General features: G+C 55.6%; 2 protein-coding genes across 4 annotated transcripts in view; one reads left to right on the forward strand and one right to left on the reverse strand.

Annotated features, from left to right (window-relative positions):
• The window catches only part of Tesc (tescalcin), a 39242-nt gene extending 23916 nt beyond the window's left edge, over nt 1–15326 (forward strand). Inside the window, exons 3-8 of the mRNA XM_004843709.3 lie at nt 6099–6179; nt 8131–8270; nt 9570–9631; nt 9737–9844; nt 12922–12969; nt 15066–15326. Of these exons, the coding sequence (XP_004843766.1) occupies nt 6099–6179; nt 8131–8270; nt 9570–9631; nt 9737–9844; nt 12922–12969; nt 15066–15143 (517 nt within the window). The 3' untranslated portion in view covers nt 15144–15326. The remainder of the gene's footprint in view (nt 1–6098; nt 6180–8130; nt 8271–9569; nt 9632–9736; nt 9845–12921; nt 12970–15065) is intronic.
• The window catches only part of Fbxw8 (F-box and WD repeat domain containing 8), a 117802-nt gene continuing 105872 nt past the window's right edge, over nt 13135–25064 (reverse strand). For 2 of the 3 annotated variants that reach the window (XM_004843712.4, XM_021257388.2), the window contains exons 9-11: nt 24545–24718; nt 22274–22384; nt 13135–21579 (exon numbers count right to left, since the gene is read on the reverse strand). In XM_004843712.4, coding sequence (XP_004843769.1) covers nt 21435–21579; nt 22274–22384; nt 24545–24718 — 430 coding nt within the window. In that variant the 3' untranslated portion in view covers nt 13135–21434. The remainder of the gene's footprint in view (nt 21580–22273; nt 22385–24544; nt 24719–25064) is intronic. The other variant, XM_021257386.2, reaches the window with a different exon arrangement.

The following is a 25064-nucleotide window of genomic DNA, read 5'->3' on the forward strand; positions in this document are numbered from 1 at the left end:
CAGTTCACCCCACAGGAAAGGCTGCTGGGCTTTTGAGGCCCCAGCCCAGTTCACCCAACCAAGAATGCGGGGTGCAGCTCCTGGCACTTCCTCCTCTCAGACAGCAGAGGTGCCCTGAGCTTAGCAGGAGCCCATGAGGAGGTTACCTAAAGGGCAGAAGGTGCCTTAAACATGACCGCTGAGTCCTGTGGGGATTCCGTCCGTATGTGCTAATGTGATCTGTCAGGTGCATTTTAAGCAGGGCCTGGGGCACAGCTCTGAGTAGAACAGTCACCTAGTGTGCTCGAGGCCCTGGGTTCAATCCCCACCTCTTCAAAAAATGGAGGGGTGTGTGTGTGGGGGGTGGAATACTACTCTGCCATGAAAAGAATAAATTTGAGTCCTTTGTAGAAAATGAATGCACCTTGTGACCATAACACTAAGTGAAATAAATCACACACACAGCTTAAATATCACATGGTTTCTCTTTTATGGGAAACCAAAGGTATAAATAATTTAAAGGGCAAAATGAAAGATAGCTGATAGGAAACAGGAAGGTAGACCTTTTACAGGTGGGAAGGGGCTCTAAGGATGGAGAGGGGAGGGAAGGGACAAATAGGGGATAAAAAGGACCAAGGTACGATATACACTATGCCAGATCCCATCCCCACAATGGATGTATTCATTATGTATCACCAACATGTACGAAAAAAAACAAAAACAAGGTAAAAAACCACCGAAAACTGAGGTTTTTTTACTGTGTTTGGTATAGACCTGTCTTTCGGAAAATCATCTCAGGACTTCTAGGGAGCATTTACAGCCCCGCTTCCAGACCCTACTTTTGTGTGGGTGTGTGGGTGGGTGGGTGGGTGTGTGTGTGTGTGTGTGTGTGTGTGTGTGTGTCTCTCTCGCTCTCTCTCTCTCTCTCTCTCTCTCTCTCTCTCTCTCTCTCTCTCTCTCTCTGGCGGGGGGTGGTTCTTTACAAGGCCCAGGATCTGAGTATTTAAAAAAGTCATAATGTTCGTTCCCAATTATCTGTGCTTTGGGAGGACTGCAAACCTGATCTCACCTGACTGAGTTCTTCGACCTCTTGGCAGAATGCTTGCCTAGGAAAATGGCCCCTCTGTGTTTATTGAGCACCTACTAGGTATGCAGCTCCCCTCTCTGTCCCTGGAAGCTTTCCTGGGAGGAGAGGGCCTCAGTGGGGACCTGGGAGGTCATGGCTTCCTCTGCTTTTTCTTCCTCTGGTTGGGCCACCTAAGTGATGAATGTTGGCAGCCTGTGCCTTCTGGGTGGAGCTCTGGTGGGCATGCTGGGATGCACCAAGCGGAGCGATGCGGCCCTAAGCAGGCCTGGTCCAACAGAGCCATGTTACAAAAGTACTTTTATTTTTTAATTTTTTTTTTTGGTACCGGGGATTGAACTCGGGTCCTTGTGCTTGCGAGGCAAGTGGCAGAACCACTGAGCTAAATCCCCGGCCCACAAAAGTATTTGTAGATTGATGAGGCCTTCGAATGTGGAGGGATCCTGGGGTAAACACAAGCCTGAACATGCTTGGGGAGGCAGCTGACCGTGTTCGTGGTTGGACTCCGTCAGCACAGAGCTGCGTTCTCCCAGGTGGGACCAGGGCCCAGCTAAACATTGTGTCCCCAGGGCCCGGGGGCTGTCCTTGGTGGGAAGCAGCCCTTCCCCTGCCCATGCCCTGGCAGTTAGAGGCGGCATGGATGGGAGCCCCGCCCTCAGAAGCTGAGTGCGAGCAGGTGCCGGGGCCAGGCTTCCTCCATGGTCTCAGAGGCTCATTCCTTCGTCCATTTTGTAGGTGAAGAAACTGAGGCTGGAAAGGTTAAGCTTACCCAGGAGAGGTGGGGTTCAAACACAGAGCTGCCATCGCAGCTAAGTTGCCCAGGCTGAGCTTGAACTCGGCAGTCCTCCTGCCTCAGCCTCCTGAGTAGCTGGGATTACAGGTGTGCACCATGTTTGTCTGGCATAGGGCCCTTGGCTGTTAACCTGCCTAGGCTGTGGGCATGCTGCTCAGGGCTCAGACTGAAGTTGGAGGCCCGCGGGCCTGCCCAGCTGTTCCACTGTCGGAATTAATCAGCCCTGCAAGTTCACAAGTGCTTCCTTCAAAGCCTCAGCAAGGATCTTGCACGTTTACTTGAAAACTGCAGTTGCCTGTAAAACTGCCCTGAAAAGGAAGCGGGGTGGGCATCTGGCGGGCTGGTTGGGGCTTTCACGTCTGCGCAGGTGAGTGGGGTGGAGGTGAGCGGTGGGGCGGGGCAGTGTGTGGCGCAGTGGGCAGGAAGCAGCTGTCTCCGGAGCTCAGTCGGATTTGGGCAGCTCCTCCCGGGGTGGCTCGGAGCTCCTGTCCCGCCCCTGGGTTGGCTCAGGGCGGCCCTGGTGCAGAGTGCAGGGCCAAGCCTGGCTCCAGTGGCGGTGGCAGAGCTGTCCCGAACAGTGTGGGGTGTGACTCCGGAAGGAGATGGGCAGAGGCTGCATCCCCTGGGCCCATAGCGTCGGTGATCCGGGAAGCACCTGGAGGGACCAGCACTGAGGCGGGAGGGGAGAGGAGGACTGTGTGGGGCACAGGGGGCTCCGGACAGAGGGGACAGAGGGGAGGTCAGAGGGGCAGGAGGACCAGAGGGTCACAGGGTCATTGTGGTCAAGGACCGGGCCTTCCTGTCTTCCTGGGTATAGAACACCTGTTCCCGGCCTGGACAGTAACTCCTGGTCCTGCCTCTGACTGAGCCTCCCCAGGCTCCACGCCCGCCCAGCCAGTGCCATCTGCTCGAGGGTGTCACAGAGCAAGCTCCTGGCATGCGTCCCCCCCCAGTCACGGCGAGGAGCAGCTGCCCTGGGGTCACCCTTGGTGTCCTCTTCTCTCTCGCCTGCTTCTGGTCCACCTGCCAGACCTCTTCCTCCCTCCGGGACTCCAGGATCTGCTGTTTGTCCTCCTCTTGTCCACTGACCCCGGCCCCACCCATTTGAACTGTCACTGTCGCCGGCTTTGGTCACCCCAGCAGCTCTTCCTGTCCCGTCCTTTTTTGAGTAGTTCGGCACTGCCCAGGAAGACACAGGCCAATTGCTGCGCTGTCCCTGCAGGGCCTCAGTTTCCCCAGTGAGAGAAAGGTCAAGTGCTGAGCAGTGAGTGCTGGACAGGCAGCCGTGAGGAGGAAGGACAGTGGCCTCCCCCGATGGGGTCCTGGCCCAGGGGCGAGCAGGTGCTGAGCACTGGCTGGCTGTGGACTCAGCACAAGCCCCAGCCTGCAGAGCCCTTTGCAGCGGAGCTGGCCTCACAGCCACCGGAAGCCAGCCCACACCACACTGCTGAGGAAGCGGCTAGGCAGCCCCCAGTGGTTTTGTTAGTCTTGTCCTTCCATCTCCCTGGGTCCCGGATGGGCCTCCTGGGCTGGGAGCCGGGCGGGAGCAGATGCTCCGTGCAGAGCTGCCTTGTTCTCTCTCTCAAGTCTGCACACGCAGCCCAGAGAGGAAGTGGGGGGGGGGTCCTGGATGGCGGAGCCCTCTTGCTAGCTGTGTGACTGACAGTCACTTTGCCTCTGGGCCACGCTCGGGGTCTTGCCTGTAAATGAGGTTGTTATTGCTGCCCCTGGTGGGTAGGTGTGATGAGCACAGCCTTGAAGGGACGTTGTAAAACTCCCAAAGGCAGCTGGGTATAGTGATGCACTCCTGTAATCCCAGCACTCCAGGAGGCTGAGGCAGGAGGATTGTAAGTTCAAGCCTAGCCTGAGCAAGTTAATGACATAGTGAGACACTGTTTCCAAATAAAACATTTATAAAGGGCTGGAATGTAGCTCAGCGTGAAGGTCCTGGGTTCAATTCCCAGTAGCCCCCCGTCCAAAGAAACCCTTTAGGCTTCCCTGGAGGAGGGTTGGCAGCTGAGCAACCCTGGCCCCTCACAGGAGGTGCCCTGGCCTGGTGGTCTCTGAGGCGGTGGCGCTGGGCGGCTGGTCACTGTGAGTGGACTCCAGCCCCGGCCCTGGGGGAAGCAGAGGCTGTCCCTGTGTCCCCACGCTGGACTCCTGTGGCTGAGCCAGTTGGAGCAGCCCAATGAGTACCAGGGTGGGACTGGAACCGGCGCTGTAGCCCTGCCGCACTGTGAGCCCAAGCCCCTTGGCCCGGCTCAGCCCTGGCTCCCCCTGTGTTCTTGTGGAAAGGGAGCCTGGCAGGTGTTGGGGTGTCCCCGAGGGCTGGAGAGTGAGACCTGAGCTGTCCGCAGGCCTGGGACCTCCACACTCCCACTCTGAACGAGTGGGTCAGTACCGTTCTCAGCGGGAAGAGATTCTCTACCTCTGTCTCAGTCTCCCCATCGTAAAGTGGGCGTGAACGCCTCCCTCATGTGGCTGCGGCCGAACTGCATAAGCTGGCAAAGCTCGTAGAACAGTACGTGGCAGGTCAGCTGCTGTCTTGGTCACTTTCTCTGTCACCAGGACAGAATGCCTGGCACCAGGCCACTTGGGAGTGAAGGTGAGCAGAGCTGCTGTCCGAAGTGCAGTCGCGCTTTGGTCTGATTGTCTTCCTGGTAACTGACTCGCTCTGGTTGAGGGCCCTGGGCTCTCTCTTCCTTCTCCTCTTGTGGTCGCCTCCGCCAGTCCCAGCATGGTGTGGTGGCTCTGCCACACGAGGTAGCGCCCAGTGTGCCCAGGCCCCTCCTGCTCGCTGGCATCAGGGCAGTGAATCATTACCCAGCTGCGGCCGCGGCCTCCCATGTGCCCTTGTTCTTGGATGGGGCAGCCATGCGCACGGGCCTTGTGGCTTTCTGGAGTAGAGCTCACCTTGTGTAGTTAAGCGGTCAGTTTCAGAACAGCGTGAGGTGGCCCCACCGGCCACTCTGCCCCATCCCGGCCCTTCCCATCTGTGGGTTCACGTGTCTGGGCTGCTCCATACGAGTGGCATCGTATACCTTAGCCAGCCTCTGTGCCTAGCTTCTGTCACTCGCACAAGGATCTGGGGGTTCGTCCATGTAATAGCAGGTGCCAGTGCTTCATCCTTCGGCTTCTGTCACTGTTTTGTGTTTTTGAGATAGGTTCTTACTGTGTTACCCAGGCTGATCTTGAATTTCTGGGCTAAGTGATCCTCCTGCCTCCACCACCCAAGTAGCTGAGACCACAGATGCTTGCCCCTATCCCCAGCTTCCTTTTTATGGCCAAGAAATTTCCACTTCTTATGGCCTCATAACATTCCGTCACTCCGGGCAACTGTCAGGCCTCTGCTTCCTCCTTCGGAACTGGGCTCATGGAAACCTAAAGCATCACTGGGCACTGATGCTGGCTCCCTGGTTGGCCAGGTCCCACCAGGCAGCTCAGCCCCAAGGGAGGGACAGGAAGCTGGGGAGAGCGGAGGACGAGAGAGCTCTAGGGCTGGGGCTGGCCCTGCTCGTGCCTCCTGGGCCGTGACCCCCCCCCCCCCGCATCCCGAGCCTCTGATGGGCGCTCTTCTGCCTTCTGCTCTGTGGGGTGGCCAGTCCTAGACACTTCATTTAAATGGAATCAGACACTGGCCCTTGTGACTGGCTCTGTCACAGCGCCATGTCCTCAAGGTTCCTCCGGGCTGCAGTGGGGGCCAGCACTTCCTTCCTTTCTACAGCTAAGTCGTGTTCCACTGCATGGACTGACCACAGCTTGTCCGTTTGCTAGCTGGCAGATGTCTGGGCTGTCCCACTCCACTGCGCTGGGTGGAGTGTCGCTCTGAGTTCGGGGACAGGTGTTCTGTTCTGCTGGGCACCCACCTGGGAAGGATGTGGTGGGGGTCACAAGATGACGCTGGGTCTGGCCTCTCGAGAACCCTGCAGAGCGCTGTGGGAAGCTCTGGGCTGAGGCTGCTGCTTGGTGCCCAGAGGAGTCTGAGGATGCAAATCCACGCCTCTGCGTGTTTCTGGGGATGTGCGGTCCGTCTCTGGGGTTCTCAAAGGGGTCGGGGGCCCCAGCTCCTCCCTGCTCCTGCCCAGCTGAAGGCGAGTGGAGGGGTGGGATGCACACGGCGGGTTCCTCTGGACTATTTTTGGGGACCTGTCAGGGATACAAACTACAGCCTGACCTGTGATGGAAACACCTGACACCTGCTCTCTCTTGTTCTTTTCCCGGTCTCTCCTCCTTGAAACCCAGGAAAGAGAACTTCAACAACGTCCCTGACCTGGAGCTCAACCCAATCCGTTCCAAAATTGTCCGTGCCTTCTTCGACAACAGGTGAGCTCTCTCCCAGGCCGGCCCGAGGGCAGCACCCCGTGCTCAGTAACCCTGCAAGCAGATGCAGATCCTGGGGCCATCGGGTTTGGGGCCAGATGGTTCTGGACTCACAGCTGGGTGACTTCAGGCAGCTCACTCAGCCTCTCTGGGTTTCTATATCGGTTAGCTCTGGCTGTGTAACAAATGACCCAAAATTTAGTGGTTTCTCTTTTGTTTTGTCTTGTAGTTTTGGAGGGGAGGGTGCCGGGGATGGAACCCAGGCCTCGTGCATGCTAAGTAGATGTTCTGCCACTGAGCTACACCCTAGGTCCACACTTGGTACTTATTATCCCGTTGTTGCTATGGGCCGGGAATCTGGGCGCACATTCGTATGGTGTCTCTTACGAGCTTTGGCCATGACATCTGCTGGATGAGGTCTCACCTCAAGGTGGGTCCGGGAGGCTTTGCTGCCAAGGCTATTCCTGTGGCTGGGGGTTGGGGGCACCTGGTGCACTCTCCACAGGGCTGCTCGCCAGGGACCTGGCTTCCCCGGGCAGGGCAGGGGACGCCTGACCTCAGAAGAAAATGCCCCATTCTGCCGTGTCCCATTGGAAGTGAGCCACTAGACCAGCACACACTGGGAGAGGGGACATCAAGGGGCACGGGTCCCAGGAGGCCAGGATGGTTGGGGCCCATCTTGGAGGCTGCCTCCGTTTCCTCATCTGGAAGATGTGGACTTGCAGTGAGGGTGCTGGTGAGCGCAGGGCTTGGCTCAAGCGCCAGGGTCAGAATGCCGGGAGGGAGACCCTGATGTCAGGCCGTGTGAACGGGCAGGGTGTGGGCACCCTGTGCCCCCGGCTGCCAGGGTGTGTGGCCAGGCACAGCCGGCGGTCACCTGCTTGCTGTGACGGCCCACGGCACAGAAGGCAGAGGGGGTAGTTCAGGCAAATGGGGCTGCACATGCAAAGGCCCTGTGGTACTCAGGAAGCCAGGGTGACAGAGACTGGAGCAGAGAGAGGCCAAGAATGGTAACGTGTTGGGGCAGGGCCATGTCACGCAGCATCTATGTTCAGCAAGCGAGGTCCCCTTAACCTAGCAACAGCCATGGGGCACTGATGCACTTTCAGTTGGGGTGAACCAGGTTTGCTCTTTGCAGAGGTCCCTCTGTTGCAAGGGGGACAGAGGCCAGGAAGGGGCATCTTGCAGCCCTGTAAGCTTGGGCCAGAGCTGCTGGGTGGCACCTGGGAGGCAGTGTGTATTCTGAGTCCCTGGGAGGAGGAGGAGGAGGTGGGGTGGAGTTTTCACAGCGAGTTGTCACTGGGATTACGGGCATGTGTCACTGTGCCTAGCCTTATTTTGATGTACCTTTTTTTCCCCAACCATTTAAAATCCTAGCACTCTGAGAGGCTGAGGCAGGACAATCCCAAGTTCAAGCCTAGCTTGGGCAACTTAGTGAGATCATGTCTCAAAATTAAAAATAAAGTGGGCCGGGGATTTAGCTCAGTGCACCACACCTGCCTTGCAAGCGCAAGGTCCTGAGTTTGATCCCTGATACAAAAAAAAAAAATTAAAAATAAAGTAACAAAAGTAGGTGGTAGCCCTGGGCTGTAGTTTGGGGATCCTTGAGTTAAATGTTTAGGAGATGGGCCATGCCTCACTTTCCCCAAATATGACTGCCTGTCTTTGCACCCTACTCCCCCCACATATCCCTCTATCCCAGCCCTCGAACACAGGTGTGCGATCGCCTCTCCCTCCTTCCCTCCATCAGAAGCTCTGTGCACAGGGTGGGGCTGGTCTTTGTATTCCTGCCGCCTCTGTGGGCCACCTCCGTGGGCCGCTGCAGAGAGGTCTCAGGACGTGAGCCTAACCCCTTCATGGGCCCAGAAGAGCTGAGTTCCCGAGAGCTGCGGGTTGAAGGAGGACATGGGCCAGTTTTCAATTGCTGAACAGAGTCCCCTCACTGCTCCCGTAGGAACCTACGTAAGGGGCCCAGCGGCCTGGCAGATGAGATCAACTTCGAGGACTTCCTGACCATCATGTCCTACTTTCGGCCCATCGACACCACCCTGGGCGAGGAGGAGGTGGAGCTGTCCCGGAGGGAGAAGCTGAGATGTGCGTGCCCCCAGGTCCTCAGAACCCGGGCTCCCTGCAGCAGGGAGGGGGCTGGGCCATGCAGGGGATGGAAGGAGGAGGTGTCAGGGCAGTGCTGGGGGGTTGTCCCCTCCTAGGTTGCACCTTGGTGGCCTCCTCATGAACCGCCCAGCAGTGTGCAACTTCCGGACAGAAAGGGGGTCACGGGATGATGTGGTCCACACAGACCTGGGTTTCTGCTCAGCAGTGTGTGACCCTGAGCCTGGATGTGGGTGTGTGTACTGGTGGTGAGGAGACCACCTGGAGACCCTGAGCAGGGCCAGTGCCCCCTGAAGTTAGGCTCCCTCACCTGGAGCAGGGGCCCGGCCAGCTTCGGTTCTGGGGGAGCTACCGCAGTTCACAGGCTCCGGAGCAAGTTTGGACTGTCCTGGACAGCCAGCCACTTGGGCCCAGCGGTGGCCGAGTTAGGTCTCCCTTTCCCCTGTGCACTTTCCCACGACTTCCGACATCCTCTCTCCGCCACCCGGCCTCTGTCTCACGGTCAGGAAAACGTCCACACAGGCGCCCAGCTATCTTTAGCTCTGGAATGTGTACATGGGGCTGGTGGGAACTGTGGGCAGTGTCTGGGGCCTCCTGAGTGTCTTTGACCGGGCCGGCGCCGTGTCATGGCTTCCCGTTTGCTCTGAGGGCCGGGTGGCGGCTGAGGAATCGGAGGCAGCTCCAGACCCCTTTGCTGCCCTTTAGTTGGGTGGCCATGAGCAAGCAACTTGGGTGGCACCTGACAGCTGGTCTGTGAAGTGGGTCTTGAGCAGCCCTGACCTCACGGGGTCCGGATGGAGGTAAGGCGACAGGGAGAGGCCTGGAGATGCTGGCACCCCTGCTGCCCTGGGGCCCCTTGGAGCAGACGGGGACTAGGATTTGGGCAGTGGGCTCGTGACCTGTGTTTGGCTTCATGTGAATGAGACTCCATCATTTTCACTCATGCTCAGAGTGACAGGGGATCCAGGGCCGCCTCCCCCAGCCCTTGCAAGACCACAAGGTAGACACTGTTACTGCCATGTCGCAGATGGGAGCACAGGCTCAGGGGAGTTAAGTCACTTGCCCAAGGTGGAGATCATCCAGCAGGAAGCAGTCAGTTGGCCCTGTGGCCTGTGCCTTTGTTCCCAAGGCTTTGGCAGCCAGGTTTCCTCATCGATGTCTGGTGCTCAGCTGGCTGTGGATTTCAGAGTGGGGAAGCTGTGGAGCAGGGACCCAGCTCCACTCCTGTGCAGCTCTGGGCCTTGCCTGACTGAGCCCCCCCATCTCTCTTGCTGCCCCCAGTTCTGTTCCACATGTACGACTCGGACAGCGATGGCCGCATCACTCTGGAAGAATATCGAAATGTAAAGTATGCTCCTGCGCCCCGACCCCGGGCTCCAGGTGCCTCCCCTGCCCTTCAACCTTGACAGAGGACTAAGGTCACCATTTGTCTCTGCCCCACCTGGCAGGTGGTGGAGGAACTGCTCTCTGGAAACCCCCACATCGAGAAGGAGTCCGCACGTTCCATTGCCGATGGGGCCATGATGGAGGCAGCCAGTGTGTGCGTGGGGCAGATGGTGAGCGCACCCTGGGGTCGACGGAGGGAAGGACAGGGAGCCCAAGGACCAACCTCCAGCTTGGAGCTCTCTTTCCTGGGTGCAGCCTGTGTTTCCCAAGGGCCTTGGTAGGCACTGAGTCCTGCTCAGTACTCTGACAGGCCCGGCTTGGAGCAGTGCTCAGAAGCCCCCTGCTTTTCCCGTCCCCAGGAGACCATAGGTCCCAACCTGTGGAGAGTAGAGCTCAGGCTTTGGGGTTCAGGAGGTCCCTGTGTGGCCTCACTGCCTCAGGCAGGCGTCCACAGGGCCAGCCCTGGGCAGTAGACAGCACAGGTCATCTGGATCCATCGTTTTCTTGATGAGTGGCATGAATGACTCAGGTGACCTGTGGCCTTGAGGTGGGGGTCCATGGGCCTCTCCTTTGGACTCAGGAGACCACTTGGCTTGGGGTGAGGTCGTGGCTGCTGTGCAGATGAAGCGGAAGAGGGGGCTCAGCCCTCATGTGTACCTTCTTATAAATCCTTAGCCTCATTTCGTTGGTGGGGAAACTGAGGCCCAGAGAGCATAAGGAATTCTGTGGGGCTCGTCATCTTTCTTGTGCTGGGTGGACCCCCTCTTGTGGGGCCAGGTGTGGCCCACCGGCCCTTGGGGACTGCTCCTATGGCAAAGGACCCTCTCGATGGACTTGGTTCCTGCTGAGGTTCTCCCCTGCACCCGAGTGTGGAAAAGTGGCAGTGCCTAGGCAGAGCCAGCGTGGAGGGGCTCACACGGAATTCTGCAGTTTGTGTCCCTGGCCTGTCACTGCCCCAGGGGCGCAGGGCTGCCGTCTTACCGACCGTATTATTTTATCTGTCTGCTGCTTGGGCCTGGAGGGAGGCTTCTGGCTTTGGCACAGCCACCCCACTCAACAAATGAAACCCCTTGGGAAGGGCTGTGACCTCCAAGGAGAGTCAGCGGGGATCCCCTGCAGGGTGCAGAGCCAAGTTCCCATTTGATTTAATTACATTCTCCTGCAAATTGCTCCCTGTCCCACTCCAGTGGCAGTTGGCGACAGTTTTCTTAATTTGGGGTAGTAAAATTGTTGGCAGCTGGCGCCTGCTGATCTGCATGAAATCTGAGCAGCCTCAGAAGCCGGGGTGTCTCAGGGCCAAGGCCTGGTGTCCCGAGTCTGCACATGGTGGCTCGTGGTCCTGGCAGGGCAGAGACTGGAGCAGGTCCCTTATGCTCCCTCTGCACGTGTTTAATTATGTTCTGCGTAAACCACAGGCCAAGCTGAGGGCAGGAGTGGCCGCGGCTGCTCAATACCAGCTGGCCTCTGAGGACACTTAACATTTCTGACCGTGCCTCACCACAGAGACATCCACTGCCCCCGCTTTAATGGACTCCATTGCTAGTGACTGATGCTCTGTGTAACGACCTGGTGCTGGGGAGGGGGGCAGCCTGGGCGCTTCCCACCCAAGCCGTCCTTGTGGGCGTCCACTTTCCACCCTGGTCTCAGGGGAGCGGGGCCTGGTCTGTCAATAGCTCCCCTCTGCTGGCCCGGGGAGGGGTGGCCACTTTTTGGGCCATGAGAGGGAAGAACAGGGATCCCCTCACCCCCAGGACATGGCTGGCCCAGGCCAGCAGAGAACTGGTGGTTTTTGAAAAACATTTTAAAGAACGAAGAAGCCCAAAAGGATGCAGAATCCTGCCCAATAGCAGAAGCTGTCATAGGCTTGGCCAGCACTGCTTTGCCTGGCAGGATGAGTGGCCTGGCCGGGGTGTCAGTCATCTAGAGTGGGGAGCAAGGGCAGAGTCCCCTGGGCCACTGGGAGGGTGGCAGCACCACTGTTCAGCATTGTCACCTGCTGGCCACGGGCATACTTAGTGCCGACTATCATTTCCTTAGATTTGCATTATGCAGGATTTCAGGAAGGTACAAAGGAACTGAGAAGTTCCTTGCCCTCTGCCCTGACCACCCCAGGCCCTTCTTGCAGGGAACTGCTGTGGGGTGGGGGTTCCCTACAGATGCCCACATATTCCACATGTCATGCATGTGCAAATGTGGGTGCATGAGTGAGTACTGGGGATGGAATCCAGAATCTTGTGTGTGCTAGGCAAGTGCTTACCACTGAGCTATATCCCCAGCTCTTATTTTGAGACAGGACTCACTAAGTTCACTGGGCTGGCCTTGAACTCCCAATTTTCCTGCTTCAGCCTCCTGAGTAGCTGGGATGACAGCCATGCATCACCACACCTGGCTTGATGTTTGGTTTTTGTTTGTGGTGCTTGATAGGACTCAGGGCCTTGTGGATTCTAGGCATGTGCTCTACCACCAAGGTACACCCCAGCCCCCACTGTGATTTGCACAAAATGGACCCGACTAGATGAGGCTTCCCTCTTCCCTGTACTCCTGTGCAGTGGATGTACGCAGTGTGTACATGGCATCTGTGGACACCTGTTCTTGTTGGGGTTCCTGTTTCTTTTCCACTGTGCATGTGTTTCAGAGCCTCTTCCACAACAGTACGTGTAGGGGAACCCCCTCTCAGTAGCCACGTGGTAATCCATAGTGTGATCAACCCAGCTTTACTGACAGCCCACTGGTGGTTTAGCCAGAACCCAAGAACACCAGTGAAAGGGACAGGAGCCCCTATCCTCCCAGTGCCCCCATCATCCCAGTGCCCCCGAGTGGGAAGGACACAGATGGGAAACTGCTACCCAGGTGCCCTGAGGTGGGTGGCCTGGGCCACCTCCCTGTGCCTGGATGTTATCATGGTGACTCACAGTGTGAGGGTGGGTCGTGGGTGCCAGCCCTGTGCCCCTTGCCCCAGTGGTCTGTGAGGACCGATTAGCCTAGAATAGGTCTTATCAATGGGGGACCCAGGGTGCCAAGAGGTGTCGGGGTGGCCAGGCTTTGGGGGCAGGGGTGTGGGTGGGGCTGTGTGGGGAAGGAGGGCCCTCCCTCCCTAGGGGCCGGGGGCCCATGGCCCAGGGTGCTCTGTTCTGCAGTGACTAAACAGCCCCAACTCTGAGCACACTGGCTTCGGGGAGAAGGGTGGGCAGTCATGCAGGAACTGGGTGAGGTCGGCTGCTCACTGTGCCCTGCGCTCTGTCCACAGGAGCCAGATCAGGTGTACGAGGGGATCACCTTTGAGGACTTCCTGAAGGTGGGTGCCCGGAGATGGAGGGCCTGGGGGTGGGAGCTCTGGTCTGGGGGCACCTTAGGACCCTCTGGAGCTGAGGTCAGGAGCTGTGGCTCTTACTTGCAACCACCTTGTGCATACCTGAGTGACCGATGTGACGCTTTCAGTACGAAGGTCCTTAAAACAATGTTAACCGGTTTCACTTATTTTTATCAAAAGGACAATATTTGTACACGGTCAGAGCAACTTAAGCAGTACACAGGGCGGAGAATGAAAAGTCCATTGTCCTTGGTAGCCCTTCCCAGGAGCGAGTGAGGCTCTGGAGCTTGCTGTGCCTGGACGCACACTGCGTTCTGCAGGAGTGCAGACGAGCACACTGTGCCGCTCTGCCTCTCGCTTCCTCGCTATGTCTTGATGTCATTTTCAAACAGCCACCCACACATTCCTCTTCCCTCCCGCCCTGTCATGGGTGTTTAGTCTCATGCCGGCCTTTGCTGCTACAAACATGCTCAGGGCTGGGAATAAGGACCTGCCTGCTTTATGCACAGCACTGTGGCCCTCAGCATCCCAACAGTGTCTCCATGGCCGTGGTGGAAATCGAGGAAGAGGATCAGGGCAGGACCCCTAGGCTCCACCAGGGCCTGGAGTGGGACTGGGACCTGGGGTGTTCCCACGGAGTCAGGGCCAGGGGGTGTCCTCCAAGCCTGCACCTCGGACTGGGCCAGTCGCCTGTCAACATGTGGGCCCGCTGCAGGGCAGGTGGCATAGACCCAGCCATGAAGGGAAGCCCTGGAGGGGACAGCTGCGCCAGAGGACAGTCACCCTTGTTCCATGCAGATGCCCCAACCCAGAGCCAGGCAGGGCAGGCACAGAGGGAGAGGCCAGGCTGTGCTGTGTGAAGGGTCATGGCTGGTGCCAGCAGGGAGGCCAGGGAGGAGTCCAACTCACCTAGGGAAGCGACGCCTGAGCACACAGGGGCCAGGAAGGCTCAGGGGAGCCTCCTCCTCCCCCTGCTTTGGGCCAGAACACAAGAGGAATTTCCTCGGCTCAAAGAACAGCTGCTTTCCCTGGAGGCTCCTCAGGCCTGTCCCTGCACCTGTGGCCTCCTTTGTGAGAAGCCAGCCCTTCTGGCCCCTGGTCTTTTCCAGTGCCCTTAGCAGCTGTGCTGCCACTTGGCACGTAGTGGAAGCCACCCTGGGGATTAGGTACCTCCCCCTGAAGGCATCTTGTCCACCCTACAAGGGTTGGAGCTGCTCGGCTGGAAGTGGCTTTTTCTCTGCTTCCCTCACAGCAGCCGGGCAGGAGACCTGGGAGCACGTGGGGGACTGGCTAGTGACATGGCAAGAGAGGCCCCCAAGGCCACCCTGTCTCTGGATGCCCAGTCTGTGGCTGTGCCTGGAGATGTGGAGAGTGACAGCTGGAGAGTGCAGTGCTTGCATGAACCTCCCCATCTGTGTCTCCTATCCTTGGCCTCATGTTGCCAAGGAGACAGAGAGCACGGTCCTGGGAGTGGTGGTGCTTTGGGCCAGTAGCCTTGTAGCCTAAATGTCCCCCGGGGCCCAGATGGACTGAACAGCAGCACCAGGTAGGTGGCCATGGACTGGATTCCCACACTAGTTTGTGCAAACACAGGTGACCTCTTACCCTAGGAGTTTATCACAATGATGGTTTAAGGTAGCCTCACACCGAGTCCCGGCCAGCTTACAGGCTAAGCAGGCTAAGTGAGATACCATCTGGGTCACTCCAGCGTTGGCAGCACGGTGGGGTGGTCCCCACACTGTGATGATGAAAGGGGCTTCGTGGGGGGATGGAATCTGCATGAAAATCAAGAGCCTGTGGTGGAGAGTGAGACTGAAAGGACTTGAGCAGAGCTTGGAATCAGGACCTAATCATAACTTGCTGTGACAATTTCAGGAAGAATCCAAATGTCACTGCCAAATTCATCAACAGAGAGACAGATGGGAGTTTTTCTTCCTCGCTTAGCTCATCGTCTTGAAACACAGCCCCTGGTTTTCACCTGCTAGGAGTGCGCGTGGGCTGGTGGGGAGATGGCTGAGGACTGGCCCGGAAGGGGGCATGCGGGAGTGGAGGTGCCTCTAACACTCTGCCATCCATTCCAGATCTGGCAGGGGATCGACATCGAGACCAAGATGCACGTCCGCTTCCTTAACATGGAAACCATTGCCCTTTGCCACTGACCCACTCACCATCCTTGAAAAGTGGCCTTTGCTAGGGGGCAGCCTCTGCTGTGGCCCAGAGTGGCTGAGGCCTTTTGCTGCAGCCCTGAAAAGAACCAATGCTCATCCATTCAGCTCATGTCCTGCCTGCTATGGGACGTGGAACTGCTGTTTTTATTTCTAATAAAAATGTTTGTTAATGAACGTGGCTGTCAGTTCCTTGCCTACATTCAAGTGGCCTTGGTTATGAAGAGCAAGCAGTGCCAGAGCGTTTTCCAAGGTAGTTTGGAAGAAGGATCGATTTCGTTTCCGTTTGTTTATTTTGGGCGCGGTGTTTGTTTGCCTAGGTAAGCCCTTCTGCCTTTTCCATCCTAGATGCTTCTATTCTTTGACTACGACTCAGTTCACCAAGTCTAGATGCTGTGAGCAGCACCAGGAGCGAGATGGAGGCCTCTACTTCATGCCTTCATGGTGCTGGCTGTCTGGTGGGGATAGACCCCTGCAGACTGATAAGCCAGGCAGCTTCCCGGGGAGGGTGAGCTCTCTCTGGAGCCTCTGCCACTCAGGGTCTTGGCTTCCTGGATGCCGGCTGGAAAGGCTTCAGGTCATCCGGACAGCATGGTGGGGATGTGTGCATCTGGACACACCCTCTGGCCTCCCAGGCCTTTCCATCTCCCCGTAGATCTGCAGTCCTGCTGAGCAGCAGGGGCCACTGGCAAGCCCACTAAGTGCCTGGGGTTCCTGGGACACCCCCAATTTGCTCTTTTCAACAAAGGCAGTTCATTAATGTAAAATGTTTTTGTAAATAATGGAGAATCTTCCATCAGCCTCTTTGCCCTGAGTTTTAGCTGGGGAGACATAGCCACAGTGGGCGCTTGCTTGTGTGCCTGCTTTGAGCCCAGCTAATGTCTTTGAAGCTTTGGGCCACAGCTTATCTGCACAGCTAATTAAAATGAGATGGATTTGCTGCAAGCTCTGTGCACACTGCTCAGAATTATGAAGGGCAGCATCTCACGGGCAAGGTTGGGGCTCATGCTCACCAGTGCAGGGGCTGCAGGTCACCCTAGCACTGCTGCCTGGCCCCCAGTGTGCTCTGCGTCCTTGAAGCATTGAGGGCTGGCTATCAGATAGGCAGGTACAAAGCCATCCCCAGGGGCAGGCTAATTCCCAGCACCTGGTGGGCCTGCTGGCTTCTGATCCTCAAAGGCTGAGGGTTGCTACTCCAGGCACAGGTCTGAGGATGGCTCTGCCATCTGGAAAGCATGGTCTGCATGGCAGGAAGGAAGCAGGTGGCTCAAGAATAGCTCCTGTTACCTGCCGGACTGTCAGCCGTGCCCAGGAGGGGGTTTCTGGCAGCACAGACCCTGACCGAGTGCAGCCAGCCCCTCACCCCTACATGGGGACACGAGCCAAATGACAGGGCCACTTGTCTATGCTGTTCTAAGACAGGCAAGTAATGAATCAAACAAGTGGGCTGGCTGGCACCCTGGAGACTACCAGACTGAAGGGACCAGGCAGAGCTCAGTGCCGAGCTAGGTATTTAAAGGATGCTGATGTTTGAGGTCCACAGGCTAGGGGTGGAGTCCTCAGTGTGTGTGTCTTTCTCCGTGTTCTGACATTTGCTGGATAGAATCAAATCAAAAGTGGGATGTAGTCTTGACTGCATGTTACCGAGGGGGAAAGGTTGGCTTTTGAATGTTAAAAGAACATGGTATTTTGAGGCAAACCTGTTAATTTGGTGGGTTTACAAAAGGGCTGTGTAATGGAAATCTAACAGCAGCAGCTCTGGGAAGGAACCTGCACACCTTACACATGAATTATGGATAAGGGAACAGAGCAAGGTTACCGCAGCCTCCATTTGGGCCTCTCAGGGAATGAGTTATCGTTAGACTTTAACCAAACAACTCTATTATCCTCTGATCCAAGGGACTGTGCTGTGCTAATGTGAGGGGACATCCACGGACCTCATCCTTGTCCCTGAGCAGTTGAACCTGTCCCCACTCTGCAGTTAAAGAGGCTGATGTTGAATTCTGCTGTGCTGGAAATGGCACCGTGTGACTCAAATAGGCTGAAGGAAAGTTAAAAATACAAGTTGCCTTGGCGAGGATTTTGCAAACACCTGCCTTTGCAGGCTACCCTCCCACGGGTGACCTTGGGAAGGCCAGGAAAGCCATATGGGAGGAGCCAGGATATCAGCCAGGTGCCTTCATCTCTGGCAGACTTTGCACCAGTGACAGCAGGTCTGAGGGGAGATGAACAGGGCCCAGAGGACTGAAGACTGCCGACGGCTCAGTGGCTGCTCACTGACCAAGTCAGCAAAGGATAAAGCTTGGGCCCTTACAGAGTGCTGGCGCCCCAAGAGCTGTTCCCAGGGGTAGCCTGCTGCCACTACCATCTTAAGAGGAGCGACAAGGCAGCATTTGTGCTCACACTGGGCAAAGGAAGAAAGGATTCAGCAGGACAGGCTCAGCTGAGGAAGGGTGGGGGAGTTTTCCCTCCCTTCCTGGGGAACGAAAAGGTCCCCAGTGTAGAGCAAAAGGCTGTTCTGGAAGCCTGCACGCAACATCAGAGGCCGAGAGCAGGCCGGCGCCCACATGGCGCCCGCTGGAGCCCGGCAAGAGAGAATCTGCCACCACACATTAGAGGCAGCCCCCGTCCAAGTCGCCGCAGGCCCCGCAGCAGCAGCCAGGTAACCATCTGGCCTGGCTGGGTGGGTGATGCTTCGGGCAGGTCTGTGTGGCCTGAGGCACTGTGGCCGTGCTGGCCAGCACCATCAGCTCAGGGCTGCTGCAGCTGCTGTTCAAAGCCACAGTTTGGGTCAGGAAGGAGTGGCGGCGCTGCCTGAGCTACTGTCTTGAGCCTCCCCAGTAGCAACCAGTGCTGGCTGTCAGGGAAAGCTGCACCCTCAGCAGGGGAAGCTGCTTCTCCACAGCTCTGAGCAAGGCTGTCCTGCAGCACTGTGCTTTAGCAAGTGGAGTGGGAAGTGCCCCCTCCCTAAAGGTAGGGCCTCGAGTTCTCTTCATCTTGAGGGAGTCAGCTTTCCCTCTCAGAAAAGACCAAAACTCCACTGCTGGGAAAACTCGATTTCCCTTTGGTCAGCTGAAATCTGAGCAGTCGGTCAGCCAAGGTGAGATTTCTACTTGGGGAAAGTGATGCTGTCCCTGCAAAGACTGCCCAGACCAAGGCAACACAAGTCCCAGGTGGTCAAACCCAGACCAGGTCCAGAGAAGAAAGTCTCAGGGAAGGGGGCCACGGTCCCTTGGAGGCTGTGAAAGATAACCACTTTCCCCAGAGAATGCCGGCATGCATGGCTGCACATCCTGTTGTGGTCTCAGGTCCTGGCTGGGAACTCTCTCTGGAGAGCTGGCCCCATGCTGTACTTGGGAATGGCACTGCACACCTTACAGACCCTACACACCCTACCATGATGCAAGCTATCAGTAAGTCCAAAGAACATTAGTATCAGCAGTGATACAGACCCAGAAGGTGGCAACGTCTTGGGATGAGGGGTGAGATCCTCTAGCAGTGGCTCCCACTCCCCTAGCATCATGTCTGAGTCTGTTCTGTCTTCAGGGGAGCACAGAGGAAGACTGTGAGAAGCACAGGGGGCAGAAGGAAATGCAGGTGATGAAGCAGCTCCTCCCTCAGCCAGCCAATGGAGAATAGGTGAGGCGGAGTAGACTCGGGCTGGGAGCTGTTTTTGTGTCACTGGGCAAACATGGGTTTCTGCAGCAGTGTTTATCTTTCCTGGCCGGGGTGGTTTGTTCCAGGAGGTTCTGGTTTACAGAACAGAGAACACCGGCTGGTATGTGAGGCCGAGAAACTCTCCTTCACAAACCCTGGCAGTTTTCCTGAATGGAAGATGCTGGGGGTAAACTATGCCTGGAATGTTGTTGCACCGCACTGGCTTTTGGCAGTGAATGACAATAGTTAAAAACTTTTTGTTAATTTTCTGGGTTTAATTTCTTTTAAGGCAAGTTGCCCAGGTGAGACTGGAACTGGCAATTTTCCTGCTGAAGCCTTCCAAGTGCTGGGATTACAGGAGTGGGCCACCACATGCAGTTCCTCTTCTGTTACCTTTAATGGCTGCAAAGCTAGGGAGACTAGACCTGCAAAACGAACTGTGCCATCAGACTGGAAGGACTGCTTCTTGCAAAGAAACAAAATACTTTCTCCAGTGGTCCCGCTGCATGAAGACCATGAGAGAAAAAACCACAGGCATGATGGAAACTTAATAAAGGCAGGTCAGCAGGGGTCGGCCTGCCGCATGACAACGACAGTGAACCACTCTGTGGAGAACCATGGGCAGCTATAGCACTCATCAAGTAACTTGGTTGAACACCATGGGGACCAGCTGCCTCTGAGGGGAACTGATGTCCCTGGTCACATCTCTCTAGCTCCATCCTCCTAGCTAGCTGGAGACGGATATTTAAGGACCATCTTAAGCAATCTTAGAAACTTCTCCAAACCTTCACAACTCAGAACTTGCAGGCCTTGGCTGGGGTGGGACTCAGTGGCAGGGGCAAGACACACAAGGCCACACACCCAGCTGTGGCAGCTCAAGCACACCCACCTCGTTCTCTGCCTCGGAGTAACAGTGGGCTTCCCAGCCACCCCTGCTAACCCAGGACAGGAAAGCCTTGCTTCTCTCAGGTCAGTGTGGCAAATGATGCCGAGCCAATGCCCACAGGATCTCCGGTTCTGTTTCTACCACCACCTATGCCTTATTAAGAGCCATACAGTTTATCTTTAACTTTGTTTTTCTATCTTGTTAATAGTTGCTCTTATCATTTCATTTCCTTTTTCTTTCTCTGGGATTGTGATCTCTGATGAGCTTTCTTTGGTGACAGCTTAGTCCATTCATTTTCAGTCTGCCTTATTTCCCACTAATGTCACAGCTCACCTCAGCCCTGGCTTGGATGTTCAGCACTTTCATTACCACCCTGGCCTAGAGTTGTTATCTTTCCTTTCTATTACCCTCTTTAAATCCAGTTCAGAATGTTTGGAATTTCCAGGTGTATTTTTATTGCTTTACTTCATGTTGGTTTCTAATTACATTGCACTGGGTAAGGGACTGTGGACTGTACGGCATCAATCTTTGTGCCCTGAGACTTGGTGGCCTTCATCCATGGGCATGTTTGGTTACATGGTCTAGAGAATTTGAAAAGGTACAGAACCATACACATCTACTGGTCAGGCTTGTTAATGACAGCAGATACATCTTCCAGGTGTTGAATTTCTTCACTGAGTTGATCTGACTCCCCACCGAGTAGATGAATTTTATTTCTCTCTGTGGTTCTCTCAATCTTTGCTTTGATACTTTGAAAGTACAGCAGGTGAGCTCTGCTGCAGTTCAGGAAACATGTCAATAAGAGCAGTGCAGTGGCGTCCCTTCGGCATGCAGCAGAAGCTCCTCATCCCCTGGCTGCTCTCGAGTGCTGTGCTGATCTTAGTGGCTGGAGGTCATAGCTCCTCCTCAGGCCCTTCCTGTCCCCACTCCTCTGTGGAAGCACTGCCTTCTAGTTCCTGTGGAGGATCCACTCAGGCAGTAAGTATTAAGAAAGCATTTACTTCGTATCCCATACTGTGGACACAGTGGTATAAATACAGCATTTACCATAATTTATAATTACACAAAGAAAAAGCCGTGCTATTGCAGGTTTATACTTGGTAGTGGTAGGTCAGGGGTCTAAGACCACCACCCTGGGGTGCAGCTCTGTGGCAGATAGCTTGTTTAGTGCGCATGTGGCCCTGGGTTCTATCCTAAGCACCACAGGAAAAAAAAAAAAAAAAGACCACCTTTGGGTTATAATCCAAAGTCTTGAGCAGCAGAGCCCAAGGCCCCCAAAGAGAAAGTAAGGAGGTGAGAACGTGGCCTGTAGGATGGGAGCAGGTAAGAGGGCCCTGCGGAGCCCAATGGGGCTGCATGAGAGTTGGGGGGCAGAGTACTGGGCAGGGGCAGAGGTGTCGCTCTTGAGAGAGAGACCGAGCTAGAAAAGGTTCCAGGCTGGGGAGCATCAGGGACAGAGGTTAAGTTTGGGTCATGACACTCAAAGCCACAGGAGACAGAACAGAGGTTCCCAGGAGAGAGAATGGAGAAAGAGGAAATCAGCTGCAACAAACTCCAGGTTGTCACAGGTGGCCAGAGCAGGGCCCAGCAGAGGAGGAGAGTGAAGGATGCTCTGGAGTGTGCACCCCCCATCCCACTGCCGTCTTCCCTCAGACATTTGCCACCCACTGTGAGCTCCTGTGTGGTTTTAAAATTTATAAAATTGGTCCATCCCAATTTTCTCTCAAATGAGGTGATGATGCTTAAATACTGTTATGGGGAAAAGCCAGTGCAAGGTCATAGTTGGAACCAGCCACAGTGTCGCAGGAGGAACGGCAGATGGGCAGAGGGCTCTGGAAGGCCAGCTGGTCCACTGCAAACTCATAGGCATGGATCAGCCCCCGGTGTCTAGAGAAAGACAAGCAAGTATAGGTCAGGGCATGCTACTGTCCTCAGCCCTGACAGCTACTTCTGTCTTTGCAGGAAGCACTTGCTTGTAGCGATTCACTGTAACAAACATGTCCTTTGGGCCCACAGTGTGATGCTCAGCATCCCAGGATGATTTCACCAGGCAAGCAGCCCATCCCCAATCAGCATGGTGTGTGTGTGTGTGTGCACGAACACATGTGTGTGCATGTGTGTGTGTATGGGGGGCCAGCAGTGGTCAGGCTCAGGAGCCAAGTCAACAGTCTGATAAAAGGCACCCGAGCTCACCACACGGGATCTCTTCTGACTGGCAGCTGGGTCACCAGCAGACTGGTCACGGGACTCACCTTGGAGGACTGGGCTGGCAGGAGCAAGTCACTAAGGCCTTTTGAAGTTCAGCCCCAGCCAGGAGAGGCTCGCCTGTCATAAGGGATCGATCCCCCTCCCCCGAGAGGCCATGAGTGGCTGGGGGAATGATTTAGACAGCACTCAGTACCTGCCCCTGGTTCTGCAGCAGCCACCAATGGGTTGGCAAGGTCTGCAAAAACAATGGCCATGCCTGGGGGTATGCACAGTGTGTAGGGGACGATGTGGCCGTGGGATTTCCACTAATGCAATCAAGCTAGGTCTGTCTTTCTGAACAGGTACAAATCCGGCCAAGCTCGGCCCCACTGACCTCCGGTGGGTGGTGAAATTGTCCAGATCACTGTTGCGCACCACCCTCTCGTAGGGCACGTTGGCTGTGATGAGGCTGTGGCTGTTGAAGGAGATGTGCCGCACAGGGTGTCTGCAGCCCGAGAAGGAAAGAGGGAGAGCATTTGGGTTAGCTGCTCACATGTGCAAGTGAGGTGCTTCGAGGGGCCCTGGAACCCTCTAGGCCCATGCTGTGGCCGCTACTTTGTAAGCAAATCAGATGCCCTCATGTGTTCTGGGGGATTGTCCCAACAGCATGAGTGGGGACAAGCCAGCTGGGGGAGTAGGGCCAGCTCCCTTCCGGTCTCCAGGGCTGCAAGGCCCCAGGCAGGGCTGGGGGGTATATTTAGTGGTGATCTGTAAGCTCACCAGTCCAGAAGTGAGAGCCTTACAAGTGACACCTATACTCTGGGCCGTGAAGGCACATTCAGAGCATCTTGGAAGGTGGCAGCTTCAAGTCTGTTTAACAGAGGCATTTGGTCCTCTAGAAACTTCTGCATCACCTGCAGTGGTCACAGTGCTGAGCTAGGAGACATCAGGTGACACAAAAGGTCTCCTACACGCATATGCCTGTCCTCAGAGACCTGCTAGTGAGAAGTGAGATGCACCCCTACACAACACAGCCCAGCCTCCACAGCATGGGGCAGTGACAGGCTGCCATGAGGGGGACTGAGAAGAGCACCTGGGCGGAGAGGATGTGGGAAAGTCCGAGCCAGAGTGCCTTCTGGGCCAGGGGACACAGGGCAGAGGGTGGACTCGGTCTCAGGCTGGGGTGCTGCACCACCAGCAGCTGGGGGAGGACTTGCGGAGACTGGTAGAGTCTGAAGCAGATGGGTAGGGGCCATGGAAGTGACCAGATGAGAGCAGAACTAGAGCTCAGGAGAGGATCGGGATGGGCAGTGTGCTCAGGTATGGAGTGCCTGCACAAGTCGGTGAATTGCAAGCAGGGGATTATGTAGAGGAGGAGACACCAGCCAGGTGTGAATGAAACAGTGCCCTGGGACAATCACTGAGGCTGGGGCAGGACCCCCTTCTGCAGGCTTCCCCTGAACTGCCATGGAGGAACCCCGGGCAGGGCCAGCTGCAGTTCCTAGGGCCTGGACAGGGTAGGACCTACCCTGGAGGCTGTCAGCTCTTTAAAACATCAGGAAGTAAACAAAACTAGGATGTGTAATATACATGTGCCAATCCCCATGATGTTCATCATGTACAGCAAACATAATATAATACATATAAATATAAATATATACATCCATACCAGGTTTTCCTCACAGGCAAATGCTTGGGGGACTCCAGGATGTGAGTTCTGGTTGCCTTCTGGCACCACCTGGTGGCACTATAGTGTATCACCATGAAATCACAAAAGGGCCTGTCTCCCCATGGTCCAGTAAGGAAGTGATGGACAGACGGCTGGGGTGGTGAGGACGCCCACACTGTCCACTGAGGAAAAAACTCTTTGTTTCACTTTGACACCTCCTGGGACAATAAGTGTGGTCCAGTGACTTGACAAACAAAGGCTACGTTGCTCCTCAGAGGCCATGCTGTGTTGAGCTCCAGGTCAGGCTGCCTGTGCTTTAAAGGTTAAAAGCAGGCTTGCACAAAACTTTTTAACTAGCTAAGCACCTTTAGCATAAATGCATTTCTATCCTGTAAATAATATCTATTTATCTCTTGAATATTCTCATTAAAGGTTAAAATGATAAATTCCTCCATGGAAGCCTGACCATCTTCAGTCCTAAGAGCACTTCTACACAGTGGAAAGAAAGCCCAAGCAGGGGGCAGAAGATCAGTCTGCACATGGGGACCCTGGAGTGGGGCTGGGGGCCTGTGCCACCCCTTCCTTCCACCTGTGGGCAGGCGGGGGCCTGGGGCAGGAGTCACAACATGGTCTAGCCAAGATGGCTTCCTGGATTTTTGAGTTACCTTTCTGTGTAAGATGGACGAATTCTAAAATAACCCATCCCTCACAAGTGCTGTTCTGGTTCCCTTCTCAGGGAAGCTGGTTCTGACTAAAATGGCTGCTATGAATTACAGCAATACTAATGACGAGAGAGCAACTGCATCTCCATCGACCAACACAGTTTACAGGCCTGTTTCTCATCGGAAAACTGGAGGTGGCAGCAGAAACAGCAGCCTGCTCATAGGGCTGGAGAAAGGTGGACTCAGAGAAGCACTGGTAGTGTCCAGCCCAGGGGACCTGAACTGTCAACTCCTGTTACTGCTGCTCCTAAAAGCACCCGAGGAGCCACCGTACCTGGAATGGACCTCCCACAGCTTCTGGTTCATCCGATAATCCCACACAGACACCAGCCCTTCCTCGCCACCACTGACAATTTTCCAGTCATCCATCTGGATGGCAGAGACCCCAAGCTGGTGAGTGGAGATCGACAAGGCGATTTTATCAGTGCGGAGGTCATGGATCCTCACCCTGCAAGGCCCAGGAAGAACAGAGAAGGCAAGAGGGATTGGTGCTAAGCCTGAAATTACAAACTCCTCAGTTGTGCAGGTCTATGCATACGGTTTCTACTCAAAACTCCTTTGTTTGCAAATGTCTGTAATACTGAGGTAAAACTGTAATCTCCTGATTAGCACAGTCATAGTGTAGAGCACACAAAACCACTTAATCATAATGATTTAAAAACTCACGGGGCCAGACTGACCTAGGACAGGGACATTAACCACGCTGCTACTCACCTGGTCTGCTCAAGGGGAGACACGTGCGCTGGGATGCCACATGGGCACTGGCCTGTGAAGCCTGCACCTGGGAAGTTTAC

This window comes from Heterocephalus glaber, unplaced genomic scaffold (assembly GCF_053883595.1).
Source record: "Heterocephalus glaber isolate CG9 unplaced genomic scaffold, H.glaber_assembly_v1.0 deba00001687, whole genome shotgun sequence".
Classification (NCBI taxonomy): domain Eukaryota; kingdom Metazoa; phylum Chordata; class Mammalia; order Rodentia; family Bathyergidae; genus Heterocephalus; species Heterocephalus glaber.